General features: G+C 56.3%; 11 protein-coding genes across 11 annotated transcripts; 7 read left to right on the top strand and 4 right to left on the bottom strand.

Moving 5' to 3' along the window:
• Positions 1 to 1078: 1078 nt before the first annotated feature.
• BCV69DRAFT_244170 (alpha/beta-hydrolase) lies at positions 1079 to 2786 on the top strand (the record flags this gene model as incomplete). Its single annotated transcript, XM_025490096.1, has 3 exons — positions 1079 to 1511; positions 1599 to 2090; positions 2176 to 2786. 3 exons carry the CDS (start codon positions 1079 to 1081, stop codon positions 2784 to 2786), a joined length of 1536 nt encoding a protein of 511 aa, XP_025351086.1.
• A 91-nt stretch (positions 2787 to 2877) lies between these two features.
• On the bottom strand, positions 2878 to 3996 carry BCV69DRAFT_279828 (hypothetical protein). Its single transcript, XM_025491385.1, has 2 exons — positions 3668 to 3996; positions 2878 to 3513 (listed from the first exon to the last, which is right to left on the bottom strand). Exons 1-2 carry the CDS (start codon positions 3938 to 3940, stop codon positions 2965 to 2967), a joined length of 822 nt encoding a protein of 273 aa, XP_025351085.1. The 5' UTR covers positions 3941 to 3996; the 3' UTR covers positions 2878 to 2964.
• A 126-nt stretch (positions 3997 to 4122) lies between these two features.
• BCV69DRAFT_243531 (FAD/NAD(P)-binding domain-containing protein) lies at positions 4123 to 5445 on the top strand (the record flags this gene model as incomplete). Its single annotated transcript, XM_025490073.1, has 1 exon — positions 4123 to 5445. A coding segment is annotated over one exon (1323 nt), but the record flags the coding sequence as incomplete, so codon positions are not given.
• A 1008-nt stretch (positions 5446 to 6453) lies between these two features.
• Positions 6454 to 7997, top strand: BCV69DRAFT_309781 (lipase; the record flags this gene model as incomplete). Its single annotated transcript, XM_025494742.1, has 2 exons — positions 6454 to 6995; positions 7112 to 7997. The coding sequence occupies exons 1-2, from the start codon at positions 6493 to 6495 to the stop codon at positions 7995 to 7997; spliced, it is 1389 nt and encodes a 462-aa protein (XP_025351083.1). The 5' UTR covers positions 6454 to 6492.
• A 140-nt stretch (positions 7998 to 8137) lies between these two features.
• BCV69DRAFT_13790 (putative glutamate dehydrogenase, NAD(+)-specific) lies at positions 8138 to 11539 on the bottom strand. The gene is made up of 2 exons (XM_025489266.1): positions 11444 to 11539; positions 8138 to 11282 (listed from the first exon to the last, which is right to left on the bottom strand). The coding sequence occupies exons 1-2, from the start codon at positions 11448 to 11450 to the stop codon at positions 8278 to 8280; spliced, it is 3012 nt and encodes a 1003-aa protein (XP_025351082.1). The 5' UTR covers positions 11451 to 11539; the 3' UTR covers positions 8138 to 8277.
• Positions 11540 to 13351: 1812 nt separating this feature from the next.
• On the top strand, positions 13352 to 16824 carry BCV69DRAFT_296228 (hypothetical protein; the record flags this gene model as incomplete). Its single annotated transcript, XM_025493989.1, has 2 exons — positions 13352 to 13832; positions 13928 to 16824. 2 exons carry the CDS (start codon positions 13352 to 13354, stop codon positions 16822 to 16824), a joined length of 3378 nt encoding a protein of 1125 aa, XP_025351081.1.
• A 114-nt stretch (positions 16825 to 16938) lies between these two features.
• Positions 16939 to 17405, top strand: BCV69DRAFT_13732 (hypothetical protein). The gene has a single exon (XM_025489264.1). The coding sequence runs from the start codon at positions 17054 to 17056 to the stop codon at positions 17327 to 17329; it is 276 nt and encodes a 91-aa protein (XP_025351080.1). The 5' UTR covers positions 16939 to 17053; the 3' UTR covers positions 17330 to 17405.
• A 96-nt stretch (positions 17406 to 17501) lies between these two features.
• On the bottom strand, positions 17502 to 19653 carry BCV69DRAFT_296227 (hypothetical protein; the record flags this gene model as incomplete). The annotated part of the gene is made up of 2 exons (XM_025493988.1): positions 17502 to 19471; positions 19554 to 19653. The coding sequence occupies 2 exons, from the start codon at positions 19651 to 19653 to the stop codon at positions 17502 to 17504; spliced, it is 2070 nt and encodes a 689-aa protein (XP_025351079.1).
• Positions 19654 to 19862: 209 nt separating this feature from the next.
• Positions 19863 to 21560, top strand: BCV69DRAFT_296226 (hypothetical protein; the record flags this gene model as incomplete). Its single annotated transcript, XM_025493987.1, has 1 exon — positions 19863 to 21560. The coding sequence occupies one exon, from the start codon at positions 19863 to 19865 to the stop codon at positions 21558 to 21560; it is 1698 nt and encodes a 565-aa protein (XP_025351078.1).
• A 161-nt stretch (positions 21561 to 21721) lies between these two features.
• Positions 21722 to 22687, bottom strand: BCV69DRAFT_296225 (NAD(P)-binding protein; the record flags this gene model as incomplete). Its single annotated transcript, XM_025493986.1, has 2 exons — positions 21722 to 21942; positions 22033 to 22687. The coding sequence occupies 2 exons, from the start codon at positions 22685 to 22687 to the stop codon at positions 21722 to 21724; spliced, it is 876 nt and encodes a 291-aa protein (XP_025351077.1).
• Positions 22688 to 22951: 264 nt separating this feature from the next.
• On the top strand, positions 22952 to 25021 carry BCV69DRAFT_288946 (hypothetical protein). The gene is made up of 5 exons (XM_025493650.1): positions 22952 to 23248; positions 23337 to 23506; positions 23578 to 23892; positions 23972 to 24435; positions 24518 to 25021. The coding sequence occupies exons 1-5, from the start codon at positions 23067 to 23069 to the stop codon at positions 24884 to 24886; spliced, it is 1500 nt and encodes a 499-aa protein (XP_025351076.1). The 5' UTR covers positions 22952 to 23066; the 3' UTR covers positions 24887 to 25021.
• Positions 25022 to 25605: the final 584 nt, after the last annotated feature.

Raw genomic sequence — 25605 nt, 5'->3', positions numbered from 1 at the left:
TGGCTCGTTGGTATCCTGTCGACAGCGCTAGGAGGGACCCTGATTCAACTCTTGCATAGCTTCAGTGGTGGAAAGAAAGACAAGTTGAAGGAGAAGAAGGAGGAGCTCAGGGCCAAAGTGGCTAAGAAAGAGGAAGGAAAGAGCTCTAGCGTCGCTGCTAGTACCTCGAAGGCGACTCAGAGGAAGTGAAAGGAGTCAATTGAGTCATGTCTGCTCCACTCGACACCATTCGATATGACACCACTTCATAGTCCTTTTCAATTGAGATGATCATGTGAATGGCCTCGAGGCTGCTTCTGACGTTCTCTGTGCCTCGGCGATCTCTCGTGTGTTTCCGCGGCGGAGATTGGATCGGCAGAGTCGTCAGCGGGTCAGCCATTCACGCGGGACGGCGCCCTGCAGTGGGGCGCAGGCAGCCACAGGCGGCGCCAAAGATGCTGTCACTGCCTGTCCATCCACTTTACCCTCCGTCAGTCAAGTCCCTCGTCGCTTAACGCCCTCGCCTGCTTTGAGCTGCTCAAACGCCGAGAGAGGCAAGTCTACTTCTCTCCTCCATCATCACTTCTCCTCGTCGCATCCTTACTCACTTGCAAGCCTTGTCTGATCCAGCCACTTCGACTCCACCTTGCCGCCTTGCTCTGGCGCAACGCAGCAACGTACCCCCGTGAGGTCACACATCCGGCCCAGCAGGGATCTTGCTAGCATGTCTGCCCCTTCCTCTTCCTCTACCTCCCACTCGAGGCCTGTACCGGCTCGCAAGAGCTCCACAAACAATCGACCAGTCGCATCGCAGGCGGGCTACGCTGCTCCTTCAGAAGTCACGTCATCTCTGGTACCCAATGGACAGCTCCTCGACTTTGATACTGCAGAAGTGACAGCCCTGCCTGATACACTGAACAAGTCAGCTGCCACGTCTTCCACCAGTAGTGGAGGGCAGGGCAACATGTTGTCCCCCGGCAGCGCATCAATCTCGTCGTCCAGCAATGGAGGTCATCTTATCAGCCGACCAAACTCGGCGAACGGCATGATCAGGGTCAAGGTGGACAAGTCGTCTCAAGAGGAGGAGGCCAGGCGGTCCATGTACTCTCATCCTCCACTAGAGGAAAATGATCTGATACCCACAGACAAGCTCTTCGCCCACCGAGGTGGAGCACCGCCCTATGGAAACTTCAACATCTTCAGAAGGGTTCGCTTCGGCATCACCCAACTCATTGCCAATACCCTCTCCTCTGGCTTCCTTATTCTTATTGTCATCTGGGCGCTATCTGTCCGTCTCCTAGCTCAGATCCCCAAACTCCTCTCCACTTCGCCTTCAAGTCAGCCGAGTTGGGATTGGGACGATGTACAGCGGTGGGGCAAAGAGGGTCTGGTCAAGGATGTGAATTACTATGCCAAGAGCTGTGGATTTGAGATCCGCAACGAGACGGTAGAAACTGCAGATGGTTACTACTTGAGATTGCATAGAGTCATCGATCCTCAGCAGGAGGGGCAAACCAAGAGCAATGGTAAAGGTGAGTGGGAGAACGGGAGAGACTGCGTTCCGCGTGAGCCGATGACTAATGATGAGACGTCGTCCACATGGCTGCCATCTCCTGCAGGCGGGTTCCCAGTCCTGATCATGCATGGGCTTTTCCAGTCCTCTGGGTCCTTCGTGACCTCAGAAGAGCGTAGTCTTGCCTTTTGGCTAGCAAGGCATGGAGGCTACCAAGTCTTCCTCGGCAACAATCGCGGCGTCTTCGACATGGGTCACAAGCGCCTCAGTCGCTCGGACCCTCGCTTTTGGGACTACAACATCCGCGAATTGGCAATCTACGATATCCCAGCACTAGTCGACTACGTCCGCAAAGAGACTGGCTATGACAAGATTGCTTACATTGGTCATTCTCAAGGCAATGGAAGCGCATTCATCTCGCTGTCAAAGGACATGGTCCCCGAGCTGGGAGAGAAGCTGAGCTACTTTGCCGCTCTGGCGCCTGCCGTCTTTGCCGGCCCATTGACCAGCTGCTTCCCATTCACATCGCTGGGTCACATGGAGTGGAAAGCTTGGAAGAGGGTCTTTGGCGTGCTAGACTTCATTCCGCTGATGAAACGTGAGTCGCAGAGAGGGACATCGTTGCCACGTGTGCTCGCATCTGACCATCCACCTGCCCTTCATCCTTTACGCTTCTGTGTCAGTCTCTTACGATTGGACACCAGCTTGGCCTTACGCTCTGCTAGGCTACCAGATGTTCGCCTTCCTCTTCGCCTGGACAGACGCCAATTGGCTTCTGCGAAGGAAGGCCAAGATGTTCCGCTTCACACCTCAGCCCGTCTCCTCTACCTCCATCTATTGGTGGGCAGGCAAAGACGGCTTTGCCTCTCGCGGCTGCATCCTCGATCCCAATGCCGAGCGCTGGTGGGACTCTCGTTTCCCACCCCTATCCGTCTTCAGTGGTGGCATGGACTTTCTCGTTCTGACGGATCCACTGGTGGAACGTCTAGAGAACGTAGAGGTGGATGTGCAGGTGTTGCGCTTCAAGAGGCAGGAAGAGGCAGAGCACTGCGATCACTTTTGGGCAGCAGAAGCAGTCGAGTGGTGTTTCCACGATATCCTAGAGGATATTGAGACGACGAGAACGCTTTACCCCGAGGAAGAGGCAGATGGGGGCAGGAGGAGGATTAGGACCGCTCCGCCTTTGCCGCCGTTGAGGGATGATGAGGATGGTAGTGAGGAGATGACGCTACGGGGGGACAGCGAGGCCTCTTCAAGCAAGCAGAAGGCCAGCTCTGTCAATCTCATGGACTAGACTGGGTAGCCCACCAGGAGCTAGAAAAGCAATGACTCCTACTCGCATCTTCGTTTGCACTTTCCCACATGCTGTTGTACATATCGTAGAACCCTCTTGTATTGCAATGCCAACATGCATAGATTGAACTGTACTTTCGTTGACTCGACTACTTGGAGGACAGAGGTAGAGTACTCTCTCATACCCTCGCGAAAGTGATCCTCATCCCCTTGACCTCCTCTCCCGCCTCCTCCCTCACCTGCGTCCCAACCTTTCGTCCATTGAGCCCCTCTCTTGCCCTACTCGCCAGCTCCGCCGAAGCAAACTCGACGAACGCAATAGCCTTTCCAGGGATCATCCTCACATCCTGCAAGCCTTCAAAGTCAACAAAGAGCGTCTCCAGCTCCTCTCGAGTAGCGCTATTGTCCTCTGGTAGGTTTTGGATAAAGAGGAGCGGGTTGGGAGGAAGGTACTCGTCGGGCAGTTGAGGGATTGCCCGTTTCACCGGAGGAGGCTGGGCACCATCCACCAGACCTGCTGCGCCCTCTTGTCCGTCTGCCTCGCCATCTCGCTTACGCTTGCCGCCAGCAATACCTGCTGGTACACCTTGCTTTTGCGCAGCGAGAGCAGCACTGATCTCTGCTTTGCGGGCACGCCGTGTGGACTTGTGCTCCTTGAAGGCGGGCGAGTTCCGCGGTGTGCGCTTGAGTACCACTGAATCGGAGGGAGTCTTGGCCAGAGCGCATTGCTAGGAGAGGGGAAACAATTGCAGGAGAGCAATAGAGGAGATGAGTGAACGAGAAAAGCGTCAGTAATGGCAGAGCTAGGATGGTCCGCGTTGCCGAGTCGGCCTACTGGGGCAAATGCCATGGCATGCGGGTCATGTTCCGGAGAGTACTAACCATTGCCTTGCCGTAGAGCGGGAATCCATTCACTTCCTTTGCTGCCTTTCCTGCAATTTCGCCATCAGAGAATGCCACGAATGCTTGGCCCCTCAGCCTGATGTTGGAGTGAGCTGTGATGGAGAGGACCTGGCCATAGGTGGAAAAGAGGGAGTGGAGCGACGTCTTGAGGATGGACAGCTTGACCTTCTCGTTGAGGTTGTTGATGTAGATTGTCGAGGAAGACGAGGCAGGAGCTGACGAAGGGCCAGCTGAAGAGACAGCTGTGGCCATTGTAGCGAGGCAATGGATGAGGATGAGGAGGATTGATTATACCGTCAAGATGGTGGTGAGAGGCGAAGAAGCGCAAGCACGGGCCGAGGGGCGGAAGGGCGCATCAGACCTCGCAGCTCGCACCTTTCCTCCCTGCAGACGATGAAGCTCCTCGACTACTCGAGTACACTGCTTCCTCGATGATGGAGTCAAGTACAAACGAGGACGGTCCTTCGTCTCACTACTCGCATCTCCTGGTAGGCACTTCCCTTACGCTTTCCACATTATCCGCCGCCCTCTCCCAGTCGTCCAAGAATAGGGTCCTACACATCGATCCAGCCGAGTACTATGGCAGCTACAATGCCTCGCTCACCTTGAGCCAGCTAGTGACAGAGCTACAACGTCGCAGTCACAGTGGGAAGGCCGACGCTGAGGGGACTCCGCTAGCCGGCATTACCTTCCCGTACTTTGCAGGCCCAGACGCAGCGGAAGCGTCATCGTCCCATACCCCAGCCTGCCTTGAAACCCTCGATCGTCATTACTCGATCTCCCTTTCGCCTGCTCTACAGCCCGCCGCTTCGCCTTCTCTCGACGTACTTGTACGCTCCCAAGTCGCCAGATATGCCACCTTTCGCCTACTGCAACGCACAGCCGTGTGGGACACCCAGCAAGGCATGCTCAAGACAGTCCCGGCTAGTAAAGAGGACGTCTTCAAGAGCGGCGAGCTCAGTCTCATCGAGAAGCGCAAGCTGATGAAGTTCCTTCAGTTCGCCGCTACATACAGTTCTTCTTCTACGGATGAGATGCCCTTCAAGACTTTTTTGGAGACAAAATTCACGCTACCGCCGCACCTTGTTACTGCGATCATGTACGGTATCGCGCTCGGCTCTTCGGAGACGGAGGCAATCAATGCTGCAATGGAGCGGCTGAAGGTCCACTTGACATCTGTGGGCAGGTACGGCAATTCTGCCTACCTTGTACCTCAATATGGAGGTGCGGGGGAGATTGCACAGGGTTACTGCCGCGCAGCAGCTGTACATGGTGCTACCTTTATCCTGGGCAAGGAGATCGAGAAGCTGACCGCCGAGCAACTGGAGGGCCCGTCAGGAGAAACAGACGTGTCTCGTTACCAGCTCAAGCTGAAAGACATCGACGAAATCTTCACAGCCGACTACGTGATAGGAGAGGACGACCTCGTACACTCCATGAAGGGGCCGCAAGCGACGACACCGCAGAGCGCAAGCACTTCAGACACTCAGCTGCTTCAAGGCATTCTGGTGCTCGACCGAAGCGTGCGGATACCGGCCCCAGCAGTGACGTCTAGTGCCACTTCATCTGGAGAAGGAGAAATGCGAAAGGAAGAGGAACCCCTGGAGACTGGTCTCATCGTCTTTCCTCCTGGGTCGCTCTCTCTGCAGGACGGGGCGTACAACGAAGCAGCAACCACTGCTCTGGTCCTTGGGGAAGGCACCTTTTGCTGTCCCAAGGGCCAATATGTAGTCCACCTCACTACGGAGATAAGAGGCCACGGCGATGAGAGCGAGGCTGGTAGCAAGGCTAAGGCCCTGCTTGCTGCTGCAAAAGCCAGGATACTGGAGCTTGCAGCCGACAGCCCAGTCGAGTGGGTTCCAAAGCGCGACGGACCGTCTGGTGCGGAGCCAAGCATCACCAGCGCCGAGCCCTTGATCGAGGCCTACTGGCTCGAGGACCTCCCAAGTAGCCCAGGCTTCCCACCGCCTTCCTCATCAAACCTCATCACGGTCCCACGCCACTTTCTCTGCTCGCCCTCCTCGCTTCCTCTGCCTACACTGCTGAACGCGAGCGCTTCCCAGTCCGCCCACCTCTTCTACACCACCCTGCAAGGCCTACAGCCTCCCTATCCCACTGCTGAGGCCTATCTCAGGAAGAAGCGCGGTGGAGCCAGGAGCGAGGCTGAGTACAGGGGAAGGGGAGGTGTTGGTCCCAGTGATGCGGAAGAAGAAGGCGATGCTGGCCAGGCTGAGGGGGTAGAGGAAGAAGAGAGCATGTTCTTCTTTCCGCCAAGCTTGGAGGATGCTGAAGGCGGAGAAGAGGACGATTAGACATGAAGGACAACTGCAAGAAGGAAGCCTCTTAGATGCAATATATACCCCCTTCTCAAGCGATAGCTTTCTGGGTGAGAGACATTGTAGTCATGGATTTGACCCCGCTATGGACCAGCGGCACGACAGGCGCCCACACCCCAGCCGTGCGTTCGCTCGCCACTACCCAGAAATTCCGCTCGTCCTGCTCCTCAAAAGAGAGCTGCAGCACAAACACCCATGTTTCCACCGGCGGATTGGAAGAGCCGATGCAGCAATCAGTCAAGCTCTAGATGACAAGCCGCAATGATAAAGGGCACTTGTGCATGGTGCGGGAAGCTCACTCCTCGCCTTCTCCGTTGTCGCTCTCTGGACATATCTTTCTGAGGACCCTCCGTCTCTTCCCTCTTTGATCCCCTGTCCCTCATCACCTCTCCTTCTCGTCCTTGCTTGCCCACGGATGCCCTCTTTGCCCTTCCCTCGGTGCCTTCCTCCTCTTTTACCGTACCCGCTATGACACCGAGACTCCTGCTCCTCGCCTCTCTCCTCCTTGCGGTCCCTACCTTCACCCTCACCCTGGCTGAGCGATGGGCCGTACCAGGCTTTCCCAACCCCCTGGTAGACCCCTTCTATGCCCAACCGAGCGACCTTTCCACCCTCTCACTTGGTCAAGTCATCGCCACGCGCCGCACCAACTCCACCTTCATCCCCTCCTCGGACAACCTAGACTATTCCTACCAAATCAAATTCCGCAGTCAAGACTCCCTCTCCCGACCCATTGCCGCCATCACTACTGTACTCGTACCGAGGAAGAAGAGTCGCACTTCTAGAGGACAGGCATCCTTGCTTAGCTTTCAGAATTTCGAGGATGCAGTCTCGCTGTCGTGCTCGCCTAGCTGGGCGTATGTAGCAGGCTCTGGCAGTAGAGCGGCTGGAGCGGCCAATCTCGAGGCACCAATTGTCAATGGATGGGCGTTGGACCAAGGTCACTACGTTGCAATCCCTGACCATCAAGGGTGAGCCGGAATGTGATGAGCATGGCAGCCTCAGGACAAGTCCAGGCTCGTCACTGGCCAGGCTCTAGTGACTGATTGCCGTGTCTTCTATTTTGACTCTATCCCTCCCCTGACAGCCCCACATCAGCGTTCGTGGCTGGGGTCAACGCCGGGCACATCATCTTCGACTCGATCCGCGCTGCCCTAACTCATGAGAACCTCTCCCTCACCAAGACTCAAATCGGCATGTATGGATACAGCGGCGGGGCCAATGCGGGCGTCTTTGCCTCTTCCCTCGCCGAAGCATATGCTCCAGAGCTGAACATCGTCGGCAATGCCATCGGCGGCACGCCCGTCTCTCCAACGGACACATTCTACATGCTCAATCGCGGTCCCTCCTCTGGTCTCGCCGGTGCCGGCTCACTCGGACTCGCTGCCGCCTACCCAGACGTGAAAGCCTTTGTGGATTCCGCCTTTACACCGCTAGGCAAAACGATCGCTGCTCGATTGAGATCAGACGGGACTTGTGTACCTCAGGTAAATACCCAATTCGGCTTCATCAACTTCTTCCAGCTAGTGTCTCCCCCACGGGATTACCTTCTAGAGCCTGTCGTGCGCAACGCCATGGCTCGCGAGACGCTTCTCCAGTCGCAAGCATCATACAAGGTACCAGTGCCGAAACATCCAATGTACATCTACCACGCCTTCTTTGATGAGGTGGTCCCCTTTACCAGCGCCCAGAAGTACGTCAAGCAACAGTGCCAGCGAGGAGCAGATGTACGATGGGTCGTCTTCCCTGCTGGACTGCACATCGGTGTAGAGATCATCGGCCTGCCTGCCGCAGTGGATTTCCTCGACAGGGCATTCAAGGGGACACTGCACCAGGTAATTTGCGGGACGGCTGTGCCCGAGATTAGACTGGGCAGTCGGCGGTCGATTGCTCTATTGGGGGAGAAGAGGGTGGCAGCACTCAAGAAGGCTAGTCACAAGGGGACATGGAGCTCTGAGATCGGAATGGAATGAAAAGGAGGTACGGGAGAGATAGAAGGAATATCATGTACATCTACCCAAGCTTAATCAGTGATACCCCCTATTGAGTCACCTCGCATCACAGATCTGACACGCGTGATCCACAAGACCTCATACCGTGGAACACTCCGTGAAAGGGAGAAAGAAATCTTGAGTGACATTTATAAAATTCACAAGCCCACATGAGAAACAAGTCAAGGTCCCATTCATCCAAATCCAAATTTGCACCCCCCCCTTCTTTTCCCTGCACGTCTACTTGTTGTGCTTTACGCTACTATGACGTAGGTGCTGAAGCCGAGAGGTTGGTAAGGTGCTGATAGAAGCTGACATGCGATGCCTGAGGTCCATTCTTGTAGACGAAGTCTGCCGCTAGCCAAGCGGCAAAGGCGCTCTTTGCATACGCCTCGGGAATCCGCTCAATGGCCGCCTCCAGTCCAATCTTCCTCTGCAGAACACCAGGGAAGACGTGGGAGAGGACGGCGTTCCTGATGGTGACATTTTGGAAGAGGTTGGTGCCCTCGAGCTCCTCGGAGAGGGAGTTGAGAGCGTCGGAGAGTTGACTTGAGATGAGGGAACGAGGTAGCGAAGTAGCTTGCGACTCGCGCCAGATGGCTTCGAACTCCTTGCGGGCATTTTGTGCAATGATGTTCTGTACATCGCGCACGTACCCAAGGTAGAACTTGGAAGGCTTGCCGTCCTTGAAGACCATTAGCTCCTGGTATTCCTCATCACTCAGACTGAGACCGCACAAGACCTCGAGAGAAGAGGAGGTGACTCCACCCTTGTTGGCACTCGCGTCTGGGTAGAGGATGACACCTCTTCGCTCCAGCTCTGTTCGTGCTTGCTTAGTGACGAAGAGGTTTGCACCTTCCACGACGTACTTGAAGTGGGGCTTGCCCTCTGCATCGAACAGCCTGTTGACGTTGCTGATGTTGATCGACTCGGGACGACCTCCGCAAGGAACGAAGAGGTCGGCCTTAAAGAGCAGATGGGCTTGGTTGCGGAATTGCACACCGTCGGGAATGATCTCTCCGCTAGGTAGCTTGACGTCATTCTCTTCCACCAAGACCCGGTAGCCACCCTTGCTCAATCGCGAGATGTCGAAGTCAGAGATCATCTTGCGTCCTCGCGCCAGGCGAGTCAGCTCTTCTCGGTCGAGACCCTGAGGGTCATGAATGACTCCACTGCCGTCGATGATAGCTACAGTCTTGTCTGTGCTGAGCAGGATCTCGTTCGAGCCCAAGTCACCATCTGGTCCACCAGTCTGGACCTTCGTCACCTCCTCTTCCTTTAGACCAAGCTTGCGCATGATGCCAGTGGTATATTGTCGTACAGACAAGCTGGTCATGCCCCAGACGTCATGAGGAATACCGCCCAATGTGGCAGCGGTCTTACCAGTGGTGAAGGACTTCCACCAGGGAGCTCCACGCTCCCTAGCATGGCCGGCAGCCCAGTCCATGCAGTCGGCTGTCCCCTCATCGGGACCAAGGAAGAGGATCTCCTCTTTGCCAACTAGATCGACGATCTTCTCCTTGACACCTGGAGACTGACCCTCGAGCAAGAGATCGATCAAAGAGTCACAGAACTTCTCGAAGCACAGACGCGGGTTGGCGTCCAGAGAGGGGAGGATAGCACCTTTGCTGCCTCCTTCGGGAAGATCCTTGTTCTTCTTCTGTTGTGTGAGTGCCAGATTGTAGACCTCATCGAAGAGACCTCGCTGATTGACCGAGTACAGCTCGCGGTTGCGACTACGGACGACTCGAATACCACCACGAGCAACGTCCTTGAAGCGAACGTGGAAACCACGGAAGTCGGATCCGACGACGAAGAAGATACCAAATGGTCTGACAGGGTACTCGGCCTCGGGCAAGAACTTTGCGTCGAGTCTAAAGCTGAGAGCGACCTTGGTAGGCGTGTAGAAGTTGCACTTCAGGACGGCCTTGTTGAACAAAAGAAGCGCCTCGAGGACCTGGAATTCGTGCTGGTTGACAGTCGTCTTCCTGATCCTGTCGTACATCTGCTCGTCAGTGAGGATTTCCTCCTTGACCAATCGCTGGTACGAGAGCGTGGGAATGAGGTCGTCATCATCGCCTCCCTTCGGGTAGTGGATAGCAGCAAAGTGAACGTAAAGCAGGCGTACCAGCTCAGGATATGACTGCAGGGTCTCTTGAATTGACTGGCGAGTGAAGGTCTCCTCCCTGAATCGCAACTTGATGTCATTCAGGATGGAGGCCTGCTGCAGATTCGTCTCGTCGAGGACATTGCGCAAGGCTTGGTAGGCCTGTCCGAGACGGTTGCAGAAGTGCTGTGCGAAGAGCCAGCCAACGTAGGCGTACGCTGCCTCTTGGACTGCGTAGGCCGACTCGGTTGCTTCAGCCTTGAAGAATGGGTTGTCTGGCAAGCAGTAGACCAGAGAGGCCTCTCGCGTGACCTGGTGGATCGAGTGCTCGATGGGTGGAGCCTTGGAGCCAGGGAGAGGATTGAGGTAGAGGGATACGATTGTGACATCATTGCTGAAGTGCTCGACGTACTTGCGGCTGGAGAATAGGCTGTAGTAGTGGTATAGCGAAGATAGAGCCGAAAAGAAGCCGTGCGTGGATCCCATGCGGTATCCGATGACGATGCGGTGTTCACGGGTACCCTCCACCTGGAAGACTTCGATCACTGGGCCCGTACGGCTGAGAGCTTCCGACATGACATCCTGATAGATCTCGAGGGTGTTGCTGCTCGCCTTGGACAGGAAGCCGGCGTCAGAGACTCGGCGGATATCGCTGTACTCGGGGGAGTCCGGGCTGGGAACCGGCTGTACGAAGTTGCACTTGGACAGGAAGTAGCATCGCAAGCGCTGTGGCAGCGAGGAGGAAACGTTGCCCTTGGATCGGTAGGTCTCGAGTCGCCAGGCTGAAGAAGTGGTAGACTTATCGATGTACTTTTCATCAATTACGCTCTCGTATCGAGGCTTAGCTCCCGAATCGGGGTCGCTCGCTCCTGGGGGACTGGAGTGGATGAAGACGGCGCCATTGGATGTGGCATGCTCCAGATCGATCTCCAGCGAGTCGGAGTGCTTGGTGTAGGCGAGGATCTTGGCTCCATAGAGAGAGATGATGTGATCGCAGATGGTGCTGACACTTTCCATGGCAAAGTACTGGTTGTCAATGCCAAGGTTGTCGTAGAACCAAGTGACTTCACCTTCTACGAGCTCTGCAGGAATGAAGCCGTTCTCCCTAATCTTGGCGATTGCCTGCTCTGCCTGCTCCTGCTTTCCAGCAAAGGTAGTTTCTAGGTAGCCGCTGCAGAGGAGAAGAGGGCGACCAGGCGGGGAGAGGAGGGTCAGTCAGTAAGTCAATCAGTCACGGCAGTATGCATTCCACACCTTCACTCTTTCAGGCCCCTCCGTAGCTCGAATGTACCTCGCTAGGTACTGCTCTATCAACACTCACTTTGCATTGGGTACCACGGGCGTGTGAGTGCCAGAGGCAGACTTGTGGACGGGCAGACCAAGGGAGTTCTTGAGTGCGGCCAAGCTGTTCAGCGGCGAGCCTGACCTGTTGGCCAGAGAGGCAGACGGAGACGACTGTGGTTTTGCCGTGGCAGCGTCCGTGCTCTCATCTTGGTGCTCGCTGGCGATGATGGGTGGTACAGAGGTCATGATGATAGACGTGGCTGTGATTGATACGCGATCAGATCACGGGAAGGTGGAGGGTGTGGTGATAGTGAATGTCCTACTGCTAGGATACACGTTCTGGCGTAAGTGTGAGTGCCCTTGGGTGCTCGCACTGGAAGGGTACGGAGGAGGGAATGGTCTTTGGACGGGACGACGGAAAGGGGGGCTGGCTGGTTTGCGACGTTGCTTATAAGCACAGCAAGGGCCAAGGGTTTGAGTTTGAGAACCAAACGAACAAAAGATCAACACGAGCCAACAAGGACCGGGAACATGACGCGGGATCCAGCAGCGGACGAGGTGCATGGCCACTCCACTCCGCTCCGTCTGCCCCATGACCCACTGATATCCCATCGGGCGAGGTGTGATGAGTGAGGACCCTACAGCCCCCTCCCACCCCACTCCAGGTGATAACTACCTCGGTCTTCGCCCGTCACCTCTCCTCCACCGTGCCGTCGTGCAGCCCAGGATTCGTCGGAGGTGCAAAGGCAAATTTCCCCTTGGGCGCAGGATCTCCGCACCTCTGGCCACGCGACGCCCGCCGCCCGAATGTTGCTTTCGGATCTGGTCTGGGGTACACGCAGCTTCCGCAAGCTTCCCCCTCTACCCACATCGAGCCGTAGAGCTTTCGTGAGCAGCGAGAGCCACGTACGACAACTACCCTTGTCAGCATCCTTGACACAGTCAGTCAATCGACGACCCCCACATGCGGGGAAAGGGGAGAGGCGTCGTAGGAATGCAGCCAAGAAGTGGGGTCCCATGACTCATTGCATCCCACAGGAGGGGAAGGAAGCGCAGGGGAGGTACAAGACAGAATCTGACAGTCCAACCGCGGGTCTCCATATGGGGTACACCCACCGCCCGGGTCCTTCTCTCTGCTTGTCTGACGAAGCCTCCTGAGTCTTGCCTCCACCAAAGCTGCACTTTTCGTGGGGCGCTTGTACCTGTACCTCGGTCGTGGCCTGGCGGGGCCTGTAGAGCTCCACTGAGACAGGAGAGCCTTGTTGCCCCGCATTCCGAAGTCCTGATACTCCCTTTGAAGGTCAGCTATCCTCTTCGACCCCTGAGTCGCACCATCTCGCAATCTTCTTCCCACCTCACAGTCCCCCTGATATGCCTCTTTGTCAGGCAGCACAGTCTCCTAGCGAGCGAGACACGTAGCAACGCTGTGCCTCTCATACGGCTCAAATGCTGCGTTCGATCACCTCGGATGCAAGTCAACTCTCAAGTGCATGGTACCGGTGTATGCTGTCTGTCTGCGACTCAGCCTTGCCAATGCTAGCCTGACTTTGACACCCAGGCTGACTCGCCCCTTGACATGTCAGCGCGACATCTACTCCCCCCGTCTATCTTGACAGGCAGACAGAGAACAAAGGGCGGAAACGACGCCGAGCGGGCGTGTCGGCGCAAATATCCTTGATCCGGCCACGCGACCTTGGGCGGCGGCTCAGGGCTGGGCAGCGCAGGCGAGGCAATCAGGCACAACGCCCGCCCGCCCGCCCGCCAGGCCACAATCGCGCCCAGATTCCATCGCCCGCCCACCCACTGGCCAGCCTCCCCTTCCGTCGAGGGCGATACTCAACTCACCCATCCTCCCTCGTCTCCACCATTGATAGGCAGCCCTTTCCTCTCCCTCTTTCCCCCTGCACCCTCTCGGCTCTAGTCGTATCCGCTCCTTCATCCTCCAATGGCCACCTCCCGAGGCGGAGATGGCGTTGGTGCCCACGATCCCACTCCTTCAACATCCTACGATACTTACTATAACAATGCCGCTCACCCGAACACCTTGCCCCCCAATGTGATCAACGCGTACAGCGGCAACTTTGAATACACTAGTCAGCCACAGCAACAACATCACCACCACCAATCGCAACAGCATCAGCAGCAATCGCACCTCCCTCCTCCACTCCCACCTGCGAATGAATACGATCAATCACACGAAGCTGCAATCTATGGCAGCACTGGGGTGGACGATGGGCCCGATGCAGACGCGACGGCAGAATACTCTCTCAACGGTCTCGTCGGAGATGGCCAACAGACCGATGCAATGTCTGCAGCAGAAGACGACGACGATGTCAATTCCACAAGAAAGAGGAACAAGGCCGGCAATGGTAGAGTGGCGAAGGCATGCCAACCTTGCAGCAGCAAGAAGAGGCGCTGCGATGGAGGTGAGCAACGACGGTAGCGGGCTCCGCTCTAGCGAGTCGCGGGCAGACCACTGACGCATGCTTCTTGCCCTCATCCTTCTATTATGCACTCGCAGCCCAACCAGAGTGCTCAGTCTGCAAGGTCCTGGGTACGCCCTGCTCCTACAATAATACTGGTCTCAAACGAGGTCCCCCCAAAGGATTTCGATCTGGGCCCAAGGAATCGGCCAAGGCCAAGCTATCTCGGGTTCTCGAGACAACCATCCGCGATCTCACCACTCAACTGGGAGTAGAGGAGGCAAAGCAAGAGATCATCCGCGTTAGTCGAGAACGCGGACTGGCTGATGTTGCGAATCTCCTGCCACCCACACTGGTGCAGCACCAACCCACCCCTTCGACCTCGGCAGAAGCAGGCCCATCTTCAACAAACGCCAACCAGCTCGGCGTTACAGAAAAGGCTATTGAAACTTCGATAGCTGCCGACCCAGATGCCTTCTTGAGCGTAAATGAAAGAGGCGATTTACTGCATCGTGGCTCAAGCAGCGGAATCCAGCTGCTGCGACGTAGCACAGCCGCTGGTTCGGGAGGCTCGCCCTCTTCACCTTCGACCAATTCTCCTACTACTCCGGGAGCACCGCTCGAGAGCAACCGTGGGGGTAGTTCCATCAACGACACCATCGTTGTTCCCATCTCTTCCCCGGTCACTACGCGTCTCCATGGTCCCTCCAGTCCACCAAATCAATTCGATCATCGACAAAGCGGGCCATCTGGCAGTTCCAATGATCTCGCTGCTACGGCAGCTGCCATCATCGATCCGTCTCTGAACGGAGGATCCAGCTACTTTGAGTCGCTGCAAGATCCTGTAGTCTCCCCCGAAGAATCTCACAAGCTGTTAGAGAATTACTGGCGTAGCTTCCATCCTTACTGGCCAATACTGTACAAGGCCGTCTTGGACGACATTCCTCATGACCAAGTCACTTCCCGCCTCGATGCTCTCCTTCTGAACGCTATCTATGCCATTGGCTCCTCTGGCAGGAGCTTCGGTGAATCAAAAGGCAACAACCCCCAATACGATGCCGCTCGGTACTCTGGGGAGATCTTCGCACAAGCAGCGGAGCGTCGTCTGTACGCATCCGGGCTCCGACCCACGGTCTCGGCTGTCCAGGCATGCGCCCTGCTTGCTATCTACGCTCACGGCAACGGTGACCTCAGCCGGAGCTGGGTCTTCTCTGGCATTGCCATTACAATGGCCACTGACCTGGGTCTCCATCGTTGGCCCTTCAGGATGGAGCTGTTGAACAACTCTGCTGAGCGTGAGACTCGAACACGCCTCATCTGGTCACTCTATATCCTAGACAAGATCCTCTGCTGCGAGATGGGAAGGAGTCCGCTTCTTCGGGTGGCCGAGATGGACCCTCCGTTGCTGTCCGAAGACGTGCCCGATGAGCATGAACATATGGATGGCTATCCCATGCGGATCGCCTCCTGCTTCAACGCAGCCAGCGGGCTCTTCGCCGTGATAGAGCACATACTGTCGCGTGTCCACAGCCTACGCCGTAAGGCTGTTCTCCGACGAGACGGCAGCTCGGACGAAACGCTCACTGAGCTTGACGGAGAATTGCAGAAGTGGAAGCAATCTCTTCCGCCTCATCTGCGCACTCCAGCAGATGGTTCACGGCCGAAGGTAGGTTTCCCGGGAGTGGTCTGGGCTCTGGGTGTATGGGAGGCTACGGCCACTATGCTTCTTCAGCGTCCCTTCATTCCTCAAGGTGTCGAAGGGGAGCCTCCAAGTCTCCACGAGGTCATGAACAATGCCAGCCATCGCAAGGCGATCGCTGCAGCGGATGAATTATGCCGCCTACTCAAATTTGATGTGGAAGAAAAGAAGAACGAGTACCCCACAAACTTGTATCCCTCAGACTATGCCTACTGTCTCTTCACAACGGCAGTGATGTACCTCTTCGATGCACGCATCAACGTATCTGGGGCAAGACGTAAGTTTGCCATTTGCCGCAACCAGATCAAGAAGCTATCCAGTCGCTGGCCGGCTGCGTCCGCTCACAGACAGCTGCTGGACGGCTTCACAGCGGTAGCGGATGACGCTCTCGGTCGACCTGGTCCCTTCTCGAGTCCAGTAGGCTCTCATCCACAGCCAGAGTACAATGCCGCCAACATCGAGTCTTGGGCCATCCAGACGGCGCAGACTGCTCAGGCCAGTCCTGTACAACATTCCGCCAACGGTCTTCAGCAACAGCAGGCACAGCAGGGAATCAAGCCCGAACAGGGATCGAATACAGGAGGACTCACGGAGGAACAACGTCAACAGCTGCTAGAGTTCTACATGGAGTCGTCTCACCGCTTCGGCTCGGGAGACCATTCGCCCTCGCGTCGACAGCTCGATCACTTCGCACCTGGCCTCTTCGATGTCGAGACGGCATTCTGGAATGAGTCTGCCGGGTCTTCAAGCTCGTTAACCAATGCTTTCCAGACGCCGCAAGTCATGGGTCCCCCGAGTGGACCGCATGGTGTAGGGTCCGGGCAGCACAATGTTCAGCAGCATGGCGGCCGACAGCAGCAAGGCTCTCTGCTGGCCGGGCAGCGACGCAGTGGTAAGAGCAGACGTGGACAGCAGCAGCATGGTGGACTAGCTATGCTAGCCGCTCTGGCTCCCGCTGTAGGCCATCAATCGCAGCAACAGCAGCAACACCCTCAGCAGCAGCAGCAACAACAACAACAGCAGCAGCAGCAGCAGCAGCAGCAGATGGGCAACGAAGGACTCGAAGGCGTACCTCTGCAAGGGCTTGCCCATTTGGCCGCTTTCCAACCCGTGCAACAACAGCTTCACGCAGCTCAACACCAGAGCTCGCCCTTTGCCTTCCCTCTTGACCCTGGGCAGCCGGCATGGACCGATCCGATCATGAGCGCCCTCGATCTTGGGCCCGCCTTTGCACACCACCAGCACCAACACTCCGGCGGATCCGGGGGAACAGGTGGCGGTCGTGGTGGGCAGTAACTCAGGCTCGGAGCCCGAATGTTGATGCGTTCCACGGTTGATCGAGGACTGGTTCGGCCAGCCATGGCTGTGTACTGTACTGTACAATAGGCGCTCGTGTATATGATTGTACGTCGCCCATTCTAGTCTTCCTCCCTCTCCCCCCTTCTCCCCCTCCTCCTTTCCATCTCCCTCGTCCCCATTCCCAAAATACTCTACGCTACTTCACTTGGAATCTTTCGCAAAAATTATGTCTCCCCCTTTTCCCCTCCCCTCCCTCCCCTCCCACTGGCTCCTCGTTCCCCCTACTTTACTTTACCTTACCTACGTACGTACCCAAATAGCTTCCCTTTCCCCTTTTCTTTTGTTCTATCGCTTGTACATTTACACTTACAGTTACCGCCCCCGCCCCTCCCAATCTCCACCCCCCACTTCACTTTATCCCGGTTTCGTCTTCAACACTCCTTTCTTTGTTTGTTCGTTCGTTGCTTTGTCCTCTAGCCCTCCTTCGTTTTACCTTTGGTAACAAGTAACAAGTAATTCCTATCTTTTTGTACAATTGTAGAAGATCCAACCCCCTTGCCTTGCCTTCAGCGCCTATTCACTTTAGTCACAGACAGTGATGAATGAAATTTCTGGATGTTTGTGGGAAGTCGACATCTATAGACTCTTGCACAGCGGGAAACAAGGAGAGGTGGTCACTGCTCTTCCGACGCTGCTGACGTCGCTGCTGCTGCTGCTCTCATCGCATCATGAGCGCTCAGAGTGCCATCGAGCGCATGGAGCTCCTCCCTCGCAACCGCCAAGAGCCATACTTGCAAATCTAGACTTGAGCCACTTTTCCCCTCCGCCTGACCCGGATCCCTACTCCCACCCTCCTCCTCCATCGCTTCTTGCCGCATACCAGCCCTAAGCTCCGCCTGATCCTTGGAGGGAGAGACGGAAGCGGAGGCAGATGAGGAAGAGAAGTCACCACTTTTTCCTCCATCTGCTTCGCTCCGGCGCTCTTTACGAAAAGGAGGCTTGCCTCGTGACATTCCGTGCGTGGGCAGCTTGCGCAGACCTGTTCGGACGGGAGGTCTGACAGTGCGGCCTGATTTGCGGAGAAGAGAGTCGTGATTGATGCCCTCGAGAGGGTGTTCCTGCTGTGCTTCATGTTGTTCCGAGGTGGGAAGAGGACCTTCTTGCGGTGGAGCTTCTGCTGGATGGGGCGCACTGGACGCTAGAGCTTTCGCCGCTTCAGCTCTGATACTTTGGGACTCTTTCAATGCTTGTGCTCCTGACTGCCCATCAAGCAGGAGGTTGAACCTTTGCGCAGAATGTAGCTTTATGAAGGTCTCCTCGTAAGTCTGAGCCCGCTTCAAATCCGGTTGTTGGCTGATGGGCTGAGATGCAATTCCTTCTTGGAGAGCTCTGAATACGAGTTCCTTTTGCGATGAAAAGACCAGTCCCTTGGAAGTGCCGACATCTGCTCTTGTGTTCTTCCCAGTTCCCGACATCAGTGATTGAAGGTTGGCCTCGTCTATGACTTTTGCCGCGTGCTCGTCTTTTTGCACCACGCCAGTGAAAGCAGCCCAGGCGCTGGCGCTGGCAAAGACGAACCTCTCTTGGATACCTCGGACAAGCACAGAAGGTTCCAAGGCTCCGATTTGACTAAGTCGGACGAGCTCTAGAAACAGACGGGCTGCAACCTCTGCTCGCCGGAGGCGGCTCTCTTGAGAGATTTGCAGTCGTCGAGGTTGCTCTGCCCAGGCGCCAAGGTTGCACAATCCCGCAAATACGATGTCTAGCGCCTCTCCAGCGTCATCTAAAGGCAACCTCGAGCCGCGACTCCGAAGTTGCTGAACGAGGTGGAGGTCTTCCAGATCACTGCGAGTAGTTTGACGCCGCTTCTGAACTACATAGGCTCCATTGAGCTCTGCAGCCTTGCCTTGCGTTTTCCAGGCGGACACGAAGAGATCGATGATTCTCCAGCATCGTTCCGATTGATAACCTCGGAACCTGTCTAGTGCGTCTCGCCATTCGTCTACCTTGTCGAGATCGAGATCCATGGACGCCCACTGATCTTCAGCCGAGCGTTGCAAGGCGTCCCAGAATGTCCCAGCAGAGACAGACGAGGCGGAGGGCCGCGAAGGGCGGACCGCTTCCTTTCCTCGTTTCTTCTTTCTGTGACTCGTGGAGGGCAGATGCCATGCCCACTCCCCCTTGCTCGCCTTTGATTGCGCATTGAGAATTCTCAGAAGCTCCCATACGCTGCCCGCACCACCCTCGATGAGCAGTCGTACGCCAGAAGTAAGAGGGTCTGCCTCACGTTCGTCCTCTTCCGTATCGCCCGACTGAGATCTTCTCGCGCGTAAACCTCTTCCATTCACTTCCCTCACCTCGGCAGTGATGGCGCTGAGAAGTGCTTCTGCGAAGCCCAGATGCGGTGTGTATTGGAGCAGCAATGCGAAGGCCGCGGCCACAGCTTGTGCCGGCACCTCGTCCGGTAGTATGTCCTCGGGCTCGCCTCGACGTTTCCTCTTGCGTCGGGGGCGGGCGAACTCGCCGCGGTCTGCTATCCGATCCGGCTTACAGCTGGCCAATACGAAGAGTTGTCGGAGAACTTCACTAGATGGAACTACCGTAGGCCCAAGGACCTGATCGAGGAAGGTCAGAGCCACTTGATCTGGGGGAGTGAAGGGGGCACAGGCCGCGTGAAAGTGAGCGACCAGCGAATGGGCTGCAGCGGGACTGCTCGACGTGCTCACATTGTCCTTCGTCTAGGCAGTCGACGACGAGCTGCTCTATGTTCCTCGGCAACACATGTACCTCGCGGTGGCGGCTGCTACCAGCTCCCGGCGTCTCCATCGTTCGTCAAGAAGAGGCGATGTGAGCAAAGGTGTTCACGGAGTGCAAGGTGTCTGTCTCTATGCACGGCAGTCACGGTGACTTTGTTGACGGAAAGGGCGGAGTTTGCTCTGGAGCAACTCAAAAGTCGAGGCTTCGCCCCGTCGAGGACCTCGTTAAGTATCATCCATCATCTGACAAATGCAACATCCAAGCTGCGGAGAGGCGCAATGCTGGGAGAGCTGCAGGAGGAACGTCAAAGCAAGGCTCCGCCTGCTGCAGACGAGCGTAGAGCAGCCAAGAAGCGACGCAAGGGAGACGCCGGACAATGGCACCTCGAAAGCACAAAGGCAGTCAAGTCTCTATCCGCGAGCGACTACGCTAAGCTCGTCCAGGACTGTCCTACCGGCCATCTGCTTGATGCTACCACGGAGGATACTCCTAGAGCCGGAGGTCGACGTAGCCTCAGAAGATGGCTGCCTCCCAGAGCTCATCGGCTCCCCTTCATGAGACATTTTGTCGAAGAGCTTCACGAGGACGTAGCCATCCTGCTCAACACCTTCGCCTCGCAATGGAAACAGATCAAGATGGCACTTGAGCGGCAAGACGAGCAGGCCGGCAGTAGCTCGGCTGCTAGAAGTCCCATGACATATGCTCGTGCATCAGAGCTGGCTCTCGCTGGGCCACTAGCCCTTTTCGTCTCCATATGGAAGCGCCTCGGCTGGCATGCCGTGCAGCTGCATTGGAGCGAGGAAGCGGAGACGAGGGCGCGCTTCTTTGAAGTGACCTCGCGAGCATTTCTCAATCCTTGCTCATTGCTGAGCGAATCATCGACTGAAGACGAGCTGCTTGCTGCAACTGCAGCAGTGTACGCCCTCTACCTCCTCCACACCTTGCAACCAAGCCCACCAGTCCCTATTCCCGGGCTGCAAAACTCCTACTACAGATGGGCGTTCCTGCCAGGGCAACGGGAAGATGCAAGCTGGAATCCTTATGCGGAGGCTGGAAGGCAAAGGATCAAGGTCGAGATTGATGTGCTGGAGAAGATGATGGCGCTTCCGCAAAAGGCCAGCGCTGCCTTGAGTATGTCAAGGCAGGCTTTAGATGATCTCCACGCACGTCTCAAATTGGCAAGAGACGACGACCGTCTCGACTTCTGCACCGATACTCGGTATGTCCTCCGCAAGCTTTGCGGCGAAGCAGCATCTGCGGATACTGCCTCCAGACATGAAGTCTCTGCATTTCACGTACTCCCGCACTCGAGTATACCCGGCATCCGCAATCCACCGCACCTGCCCTTTTTCGAGGACGTCAGTAGCGAGGCAAAGCAGAAGAAGGAAGGCAAGTGGGGAAATCTCAAGCCAAAAGCGGGGGCAGTGCACGATGTGGACACAGTTTCAACAGATCAGAGGCCCATCAATCTTTCTCGATCGGACAACCTCCTTATACGAGCGGCCGAGCAGCTCCGGCAGCCTCTGAATGCTTCCACGCTCCCTCCACTCGCTGCGCAGACGAGCGCTGCAGATCAGTCAACGTCCTACGACTTCGCTCAGAAGGACACAGCTACTGCCTGGGCTGGCTCTTGGATCGAAGTTCCCTTCCGAAGCAAGGAGTTACCGCGGCGGGCGAAATGGGAGGCCAGTCAGAGGGATGTGGAACGTCTCAGCCAATCCTACGAGCAGAGCAAGGCTGAAGTGGCAGGTTCGAGCTCACCGGCGAGCATGCTCAATATCGATCTCGTGAAGCTCATGAAGGGAGATACTGCCTGGAGTGGACGAAGTGTGGACGAACAGCTGCAGCAGATGAGAGATGTACCCCTCACTAGTGCCGAGAGCATCTTTGAAGAAGCGCGGAAATTGACGGGAGACACAATCCTTCGAGGGATGGCGAAGAAGGCCAATGGGACAACCACCCAGGTAAAGAAGTAGTTATTGTCAATACATTGCTGAGAGAAGAACAAGAGCACGATTAGAGATTGCGATGACGAGTGCGATGGTCCCCTGATTGCGACTGTGATCAGACGCCAGTACATTGTGACCAGGTAAGAAGGTTCCTATCCCGACCTAAAGACCTCCATATTCCCTTACCCCTAAGCCCTTCCTACCCTGTTCAGCTGAAACATCTTTCCAATCAACCACATACGCATCCAAGCCGGAAGGTAGAAGAGAAGCTTTACCATCAGACTACGACTGCCACCGACAAAGTAGACGGGCGCGTAGGCAGGGAGAGCGACTTTGGATATAATCTCCCAGGCAAAATCTTCCGCTGGGGTCGGGGCTGGCCTTCCGACTTGAGAGTAGTTGGCTCGATCTGAGAATGAAGAGTGATGAAGTGGGTGTAGGAGTCAGCATTCCGCGCATCATTTGGGATCATCAAGGCTGGGTCATGGGTGGAACTCACATTTGACCATGTCCTGTACCGAGGCGTAATTGCTATCCTTTGCCAATACGATGCCTTGCGCTCCCCTCTCTCCAAAGCTACTCTTGATTGCTCCAGGCGAGACGATGCTGACCTGAACTCCAAATCCTGCGAGCTCCATCCTGAGCGCCTCACTGTAAGAATGTACCGCTGCTTTACTTGAGCAATACGCCGCGGCATAAGGGAGAGGGACAAGACCGACTGTACTGCCAATATTGATGATGCGGCCGGAACGACGGGATATCATATGACGTGAGACGGCCGATGTGATTCTGATTAGGCCGAAGTAGTTGACTTCCATTGTGGAGCGGTAGCGATCCAAGTCTACCTCGACTGTCGGGCCTACGGCTGTGTTTGTGCCGGCGTTGTTCACAAGAATGTCGATTCGGCCTACTTGGGCAAGGATACTTTCGACGCATTCATTGGTGGAGGCGTCATCCGTTACATCTAGCTGTACCCTCTCGATTTGAGGCGGCAAGTCACGGAGTGTCTCAACGTCACGAGCAGTCGCAAAGACGTGGTAGTGGGTACATTCTTGATACTTTGCGAATTGAATGGCGAGGGCTCTTCCAATGCCGGAGGAACAGCCGGTGATGACTACGACTGGACGCTCATCGGGCCTTGTGATCGTTGCCATGATGGTGATGGGATGGAAACGAGGGGCGGTAGAGGAACTTGGTGGGTGGTGAGGAAGGTCTGGGGTAGCCTGACCCAAAAGCGCCTGGCCTGGCCTGTTCCGCTTTGATTGTGGAGAAGCGGGTTCGGGATGTGCGTCGGCTGAAAGTGTCCGCCTGTCCGACGGCGTCGTCTGATTCAGGTCGAAGCCTCAGACGCAGACAGCCTCGACGCCTCTGCGCCACGCTCAGCCCGGAAGCGCGAGACGCGTTCATTTCCAAATTGACGCACAGGCAGGCGTAGACCAGAGCAGCCCGAGGCCAACAATCCTTCCAGAGACGCTAGAAGACAGCCTACGCACTCACCTCCTACGACGCTCATCCCAACACATACCGCCACCGATGACAGAAGCAGAACAGACGAAGGCCGAACCCGAGGTCAAGCAAGAAGGCAAAGTCGAAGCTCCTGCAGCTGCCGAATCCTCCGTCTCGCCTCGTCAGACCCTCGATGAAGCGCACAGGTACATGGCTCTCAAGCAGTGGGAGAAGGCAGCCGATCAATATGCAGTAGCTCTTGAAGCATTGTGAGTGATGGTAGCATCAGACCACTATCCTAGAGAGCACTTGCTGATGATTGTCTCATATCGCACTCCTGAACTCTCTTGTTCTTAGGAGCGAGCAACACTCGGAAGACGCACCCGTGCTCGCACCTGTTCTTCACCGCTACGGCAGATGTCTGCTGGAGCACGCCATAGCTACCTCCGGCGCACTTGGGGGAGGAGGCGGAGCAGCAGGAGCGAGCGAAGCGCCGCTGCCCAAGCGCAAAGCCGAATCGGCAGATGGTGAGTAGCAGCTCAATGACCAGGAAGAAGCCGAATCAAGCTGATCAGGTCAGTCCCATTCTTGTGCTCAGCTTCCTCGTCAAAGCCTGCAGACCCTAGATTCAGCTTTGGAGGTGATGCAGAAGACGAGGAAGAAGACGAGGAGGAACAGGAGGGTCAAGAGGAGGACGGAGAAGATGCAGATGACCTTTCCACTGCATTCTCAGTCCTGGATCTGGCGAGGATCATCTATCAGAAGCTACTCAAAGGCGAGAGCGAGGACGAAAAAGCAGAAGATGTCGAGGCTTCGCTGGAGACTTTAGACGGACAGAAGTGGGACCACCTCAAGATCAAGACTGAGTTGGCCGAAGTGCTCAATGACCTGGGTGATGTGGGACTCGAGTCCGGTGAGTGAGATAGGCTGAGCGCCGCGGCTGAAGATCTCGTGATATTGAAGCTCTCTCATCTATCCCTTCCGTTGCACAGAAAACTTCTCCCAAGCATCATCAGACTACGAGTCGAGCCTGTTGATCATCTCGCCCATGCTACACCCGCACTCCCGCCGCCTAGCCGACGCATACCTTCGCCTTGGTCTCGCACTCGAGTTCCATCCCGAACCTGAACGCCAGTCCACTGCCTCGAAATTCGTTCAATCTGCTGCAAATGCTCTGAAGACGCGTCTCGAGGCTCTGCAGAGTCGTCAGGGTCTGCTGGCCAAAGGTGATGAAGCCGAAGCCCGAGCCCAAGCCGCTGCCGTCAAGGCTCGCGAGGAGAAGGCGCTGGCCGAGAGTCGGGAAGCCTCAGAAGCTGGCGCGGACAGCAAAGGCAAGGGAAAGGGCAAGCAGGTAGAGAGATTCGCCGAAAAGGACGACGTGGCCGAAATGGACGAAGTGAAGGTGGAGAAAGAGCTCAAAGATGTGGAAGAAATGATCGCAGAGCTGAATGCCAAGGTGAGCAAAGGATTCAAGACTCTACGGCACGTCAATGAATGGCATTTGACAGATTCCCATCCCTCTCCCATCTGCTTTCCAGCTCGAGGAATACAACAATCCTCAAAATGGTGCACCTTCACAAAGTGGGGCAGGCTCATCCGGGGCTTCTGCTGGTGGTGTAGCTATTCCAGAATCAGCAAAGCTGGCCCTCCAGCAAGCCATCAACGACGCTTTCCTTGGAGCCTCCACCAACTCCCTGTCTGGAGCTCCAGCCAGCGATAAGCCTGTCACGGACATCACTGGCATGGTCAAGCGAAAGAAGCGAGCAGCCGAAGAAGGGTCCGAAGGCAAGGGCAAGAGCGTTGAGAGCGCTGTAGAGGCAGCTGGTACTGCCGTCTCAGCCCCTTCAGCGCCGATTGAGGAGCCGCAAAGCAAAAGGGCAAAGGTCGAGGACGCTGAGGAGGCTTAGACGTGGCGTGGGAAGTAACGGTGGCCAGATCGGCCTGGTGAAGCTTGTTAAGCCAGGGCCGCCTGCGCCTACACACACACACATGTCCGCCGAGGGCAGAAAACACATATTCCATCCATCCAGGTCCGACGTTGTATGGGTCCCATGTGTGATCAAGTGTCTCTTCGCTGCTGTCCCCAATCTTGCCTTTTCGCCTTTGCCCCGCTGATCGGAGGTGATGGTAGGTCAGGCCCTAGTCTACTTCGGGTGTCTGATTGCCTCGACTGCAGGGGCAGCCACGGCCATGTCTTGCTTGGGCCCTGGTGCGCGGCGCCTGCCTTTTGCCTTCTTGCCCTTGCCGGATTCGGTCCCCGCGGGTTTCACGCCTCGGCTGTCGGGGGACGGATTGGGTGTACTCGGGGTGAAGCTTGTCCCCCGTCTGACCTGACATTGATTGCACTTGGATGTCACTCCACCCACTCGCTTCAACCCACTATCTAATCGCAACCCCACCGCCCCCCTTCCACCTCAGCTCACCCAGGAAATCAGGACAACAGGCGCCCATCCCACGTTATCCGCCGCCAGCCTCCCCCTCTTCCTCGCTCCGCTTTGCTCCCGTCCCTCTGCAGGGCCCACGCGTGCCAAGTCCTATCATACCCGCTGCGACCTCACCGCCCTCATCTTGCAGCAAGTCACCGGCCCTGCCCCCCCCTTCCGAACCTTCTTGCAGACGCCCCTCC

This window comes from Pseudomicrostroma glucosiphilum (genome assembly GCF_003144135.1).
Source record: "Pseudomicrostroma glucosiphilum strain MCA 4718 unplaced genomic scaffold BCV69scaffold_1, whole genome shotgun sequence".
Lineage (NCBI taxonomy): Eukaryota > Fungi > Basidiomycota > Exobasidiomycetes > Microstromatales > Microstromataceae > Microstroma > Microstroma glucosiphilum.
Note: the sequence above shows the minus strand (reverse complement) of the source record. Positions and strands in the feature narration are given on the sequence as shown.

What these genes read in the sequence shown, in the direction of transcription:
- BCV69DRAFT_279828 (XM_025491385.1), bottom strand. Translation starts at nt 3,940, where the DNA reads ATGGCCACAGCTGTCTCTTCAGCTGGCCCTTCGTCAGCTCCTGCCTCG. An exon ending in CGCTCTACGGCAAGGCAATG is followed by an intron (nt 3,514 to 3,667) that starts GTTAGTACTCTC and finishes CCCCTCTCCTAG; the next exon opens with CAATGCGCTCTGGCCAAGAC.
- BCV69DRAFT_13732 (XM_025489264.1), top strand. Translation starts at nt 17,054, where the DNA reads ATGTCTCCCCCTTTTCCCCTCCCCTCCCTCCCCTCCCACTGGCTCCTC.
- BCV69DRAFT_288946 (XM_025493650.1), top strand. Translation starts at nt 23,067, where the DNA reads ATGACAGAAGCAGAACAGACGAAGGCCGAACCCGAGGTCAAGCAAGAA. An exon ending in GCAGTAGCTCTTGAAGCATT is followed by an intron (nt 23,249 to 23,336) that starts GTGAGTGATGGT and finishes TCTTGTTCTTAG; the next exon opens with GAGCGAGCAACACTCGGAAG. An exon ending in TCGCAGAGCTGAATGCCAAG is followed by an intron (nt 24,436 to 24,517) that starts GTGAGCAAAGGA and finishes TCTGCTTTCCAG; the next exon opens with CTCGAGGAATACAACAATCC.